Source organism: Empidonax traillii, unplaced genomic scaffold (genome assembly GCF_003031625.1).
Source record: "Empidonax traillii isolate 1590-97213 ecotype Southwest subspecies unplaced genomic scaffold, ASM303162v1 scaffold1971:size99068, whole genome shotgun sequence".
In the NCBI taxonomy this organism is placed as follows: domain Eukaryota; kingdom Metazoa; phylum Chordata; class Aves; order Passeriformes; family Tyrannidae; genus Empidonax; species Empidonax traillii.
The window spans coordinates 4,086-7,549 of record NW_020957164.1 but is presented as its reverse complement, the minus strand read 5'-3'; the positions used below and the strand labels follow the sequence as shown (position 1 = coordinate 7,549).

The window sequence follows — 3,464 nt, the reverse complement described above, 5'->3', positions numbered from 1 at the left end:
CCCTTCCGACAGCATCTTCTTCAGCCGCTCCTTCTCCGTCGAGATCTCCACGTCGGCGCTTTGGCTCCGGAAGAGTTTATCCTCTCCTGGCCCATTGGAGCTGATGATGGGGCTGGGAAGTACCTGGGGAAGGTGAAGAAGAAGGGGTGGTTATGGCCACGTGGCCACAAGGGCTCTGCAAACTTATTCCCAGCCCGGGAAGAAGAAGAATATGAACTTTTCCCCGGGGTGAGTTCTCAGTGCCCGCCCTGCTGGGGCAAACCTGGCTCTGCCCTAACCCTGGGAGAGCTGTGTTTGTCTGCACAAGGTGGGGGGTAAAGCCCCTCAGGAGTGGCCCAGCAGCAGCAGCAGCCACGGAGCAGCGATGATTTTGGAAGCTCTGTGGGCACAGGGATCCCTCCTGGTTGGCGCTTTGCCCTTCCAGCAGCTGCCACGTCCTCCCTGGGGCAGTGACCCCAGGGCAGGGGGGGGCTCAGAGCTTGCACACAGCAGATCCCAGTGCAGGTGGACTCCCAGCTATTCCTCCCTTCTCGCCCTGAGGGAATGTGTGGAATTCCCTGGCCCTCAGCTGAGCGATTCCAGCAGTGCCACAGCCCCTCACTGAGTCCCACAGCCCTGCCTGGCTCTCAACTGCTCAAACTGCCCCTTTCAGGGCTTTGCCAAATTCTTAGGAGGATTTTCTCGCCGCTTCTCAGAGCAGTGGAAAGGCTTAAACTCCCAACACAGACCTGGCAGCCCCACTGGGTTCAGCCCCAGCTCCTGCTCCTGGAGTTCAGGTGCCGTTGGTTTGGTGGCTCTCTGGGACAGAAACTCATTGCTCAGCCAGCCCTGGCACCCGTTTTCCAGAGGTGTGGGAGAAGGAACAGTCCCTGCACCAACGTCCATCCTTCCCTGTGCTCCACATTCCTGCACACCCCAGAGACTGAGGCCTGGAAGGGGCAGAAGTTCCCAGTTTTGGTGTGTTGTGCCAGCAGGAACCGGTGGGAGCTGGAGATGCTGATGGGGCTGCTAAACGGGATGGGGACTGGCCTGAGAGGCACTAAAGGACAGGAGAAAGCTGCTGTTGTGGGAGTTCCCAGGCCCTGAGAAACGGGAAGCAGAAGGAAAGTGGCGCAGAGGCAGAAAAAGGAGGGAGGTCTGATTTAATTCCAGGAGACAGCTCTGCTCTCTGCTCGCTGGCAAACACACACACACACAATCAATTATTCAGAGGTGAAGCTCGTGTTCCAGGCTCTGCTGAGGCAGAGGGTGGGAATGGGCGCTGGGACAGGGGGAGAGGGGGTGATGGGGAAGGCAGGGAATGAACGCAGGGCGTGTCCATGGGCAGGGGACACCACACGGGTGTCCTTGTCACCCCCCTGGCTGTGGGGTGGCTGCAGGCAGGGCCCTGACTGAGCCCCCCAGATCAGAGGGCAGCAGGGGGAGCAGGAACAGGCAGGGTGGGGTCCCTCTGGGGCAGTTTTAGCACTGCTGAGTCAAGGCAGAGGAAGGAACAGAGCCTCGGGCCAGTTCCCCGCTCCGGGTTTGACCTTCCCTCTCTGACCTCCCCATCCCTCCTGCCATCACAGCACTGGGGACGTGTCCTGTTGAGGCACTCGAGGAGTTCTGCCTGGACTGAGCAGGATAAGAGGGAATATCTCTGGGAGGGGGAAGCTGCAGCTGCCCAGGAACCCTCTGCCTTAGGTGAAAGACCCCAAAACTTTGTCTCTGCTCTGGATACTCCACTCCCTTCTTCCCTTGGCTCCCCACAGGATGGGGCTTGCAGCGAGCAGGAGCCAACATCTGGGCAGATCTTCCCCATCTTTGCACCCCACAAGACATCTCCAGTCTCTGCAGAGCCACTGCCTCCACCTCCCCCTGCTTTCCCTGCAGGCCAAGGTATTGTTCACACTCCTCCTCCTCCGCTGCTGCCATTCCATCTGCGCCCAGCCCAGGGAACACCGTGTCCTGCATCCATCCCACTGCTCCCCTCCTGCTGCCAGCAGCTCTGGGGAAGAGCAGAGCCACCTCTGGAGCGACCTCTGCACCTCCACCCTCCCCACTGAAGCACCATCCCCTGCTGCATCTCCGTGGGGGAAAGCAGCACATTTTATTTTCTTTACTCTATTTCATCTTATTTATTTTCTCCCCCCTCACCACCCCATCCCAGTGTTGCTGGAGCGGGTTCAGCTACAAGCAGGGGGGAGAAAGGCAGTGGGAAAACACGTGAGAGAGATCTGTGATGGGCTCCAGCTCCCTGGCTTGGTCTCCTGGGGGAAGGAGGATTGAGTGACTGGCTGTCACACGCAGCTCTCGCTGAGGGGAGGGTTCCCAAGGGGAACTTTCACAGCACCCCTCAGTCACCAGAAATCATCAGAGAGGAACTTCCTGACCCCCAGGAGAAGAACAAAACCAGGTGGAAATGCCACATCCCCGTCCTGAGGGGCTCTCTGCACGTCCCTGGCCTGAGCCCAGAGAGAGCTCTCCCCAAGGAGAAAAGAAACCCAGCAGAACCCAAAAACTCCTGACCACCATCACAACCATCACCACCACCACCACCTCCTCCAGCAAGGCTTGAAATGGTTTAACCAGCCAAGAGGGAGGAGATTGGACCTTGCCAGGAGCTCCACTGCAGCACCCCTTAATGAATCTGCTTGGTGGGTTCCAGGAGCGAGCTCAGGGCTCCCCCGAAATCACTGAGTGTGGCTACAAAGGGGAGGAGGGGATGAGAGCAGGAGGAGAGCAGCACAGGGAACAGCTCTCCCTCCTCCCCTCCTGCCTCTCTGCGAGCATTACCTGGTGGGATGTGATGTTCAGGGCAGGGTTGGTGAGCTCTGTTTTATCCTGGGACTTCTCCCTGGCCAAACGAGCTGCTTCTTTCACTTCCTGGAACTTCTCTGCAAACTGGAGGAGGTGGAGAGGAGGGGAGGGAAAAGTCAAAATGTGGGACAACTCGAGCTGATGCCTGGGTTGCTTCATTCAACATGCTCCTCAATTCCTCTCAGACAGCTGAATTCAGGGAAGAGCCCCTTCCTGGCACTCAGGTTACCTGGGACAGGTGCTGCTCCGAGGCGAAGCCCAGCCCGTACACGGTGTTGGCTCGGCTGTCGGCCCATTGCCCGAATTTCTGGGAGGTCTTGGTGAAGGTCATGTTGGGGGTGATGGTGCTGTTGATGATTGCCTGGGGAGAGAGGGCAGGGGAAGCTCCAGGTGGGGCTGGATGGCAGAATCACCGGGATCTCAGAGCGGTTTGGGTGGGAAGGGACCTTGAAGATCATCCCACTAAAAATCATCCCATTAAAGATCATCCCTTTCCGTGTGAGGGGGTGCCACTCAGATCACCACCACCCCCTGGGAATTAGGGGTATGAATCTCTGCCTTTTCACCTGTAAAACAACAGTTCACTTCAGGCTTTTGGCGACCAAAAGCCTTTCCAGCCTGAGGACGCCAACGAATCTTTAATCACCTTTTCTACCAAAAAAGGT

General features: G+C 57.9%; 1 protein-coding gene across 1 annotated transcript in view; it reads right to left on the bottom strand.

Moving 5' to 3' along the window:
- Positions 1 to 3,464, bottom strand: part of HOMER3 (homer scaffold protein 3) — an 11,418-nt gene that overhangs the window by 5,277 nt on the left and 2,677 nt on the right. The window contains exons 3-4 of the mRNA XM_027909164.1: positions 3,029 to 3,160; positions 2,776 to 2,883 (exon numbers count right to left, since the gene is read on the bottom strand). Of these exons, the coding sequence (XP_027764965.1) occupies positions 2,776 to 2,883; positions 3,029 to 3,160 (240 nt within the window). The remainder of the gene's footprint in view (positions 1 to 2,775; positions 2,884 to 3,028; positions 3,161 to 3,464) is intronic.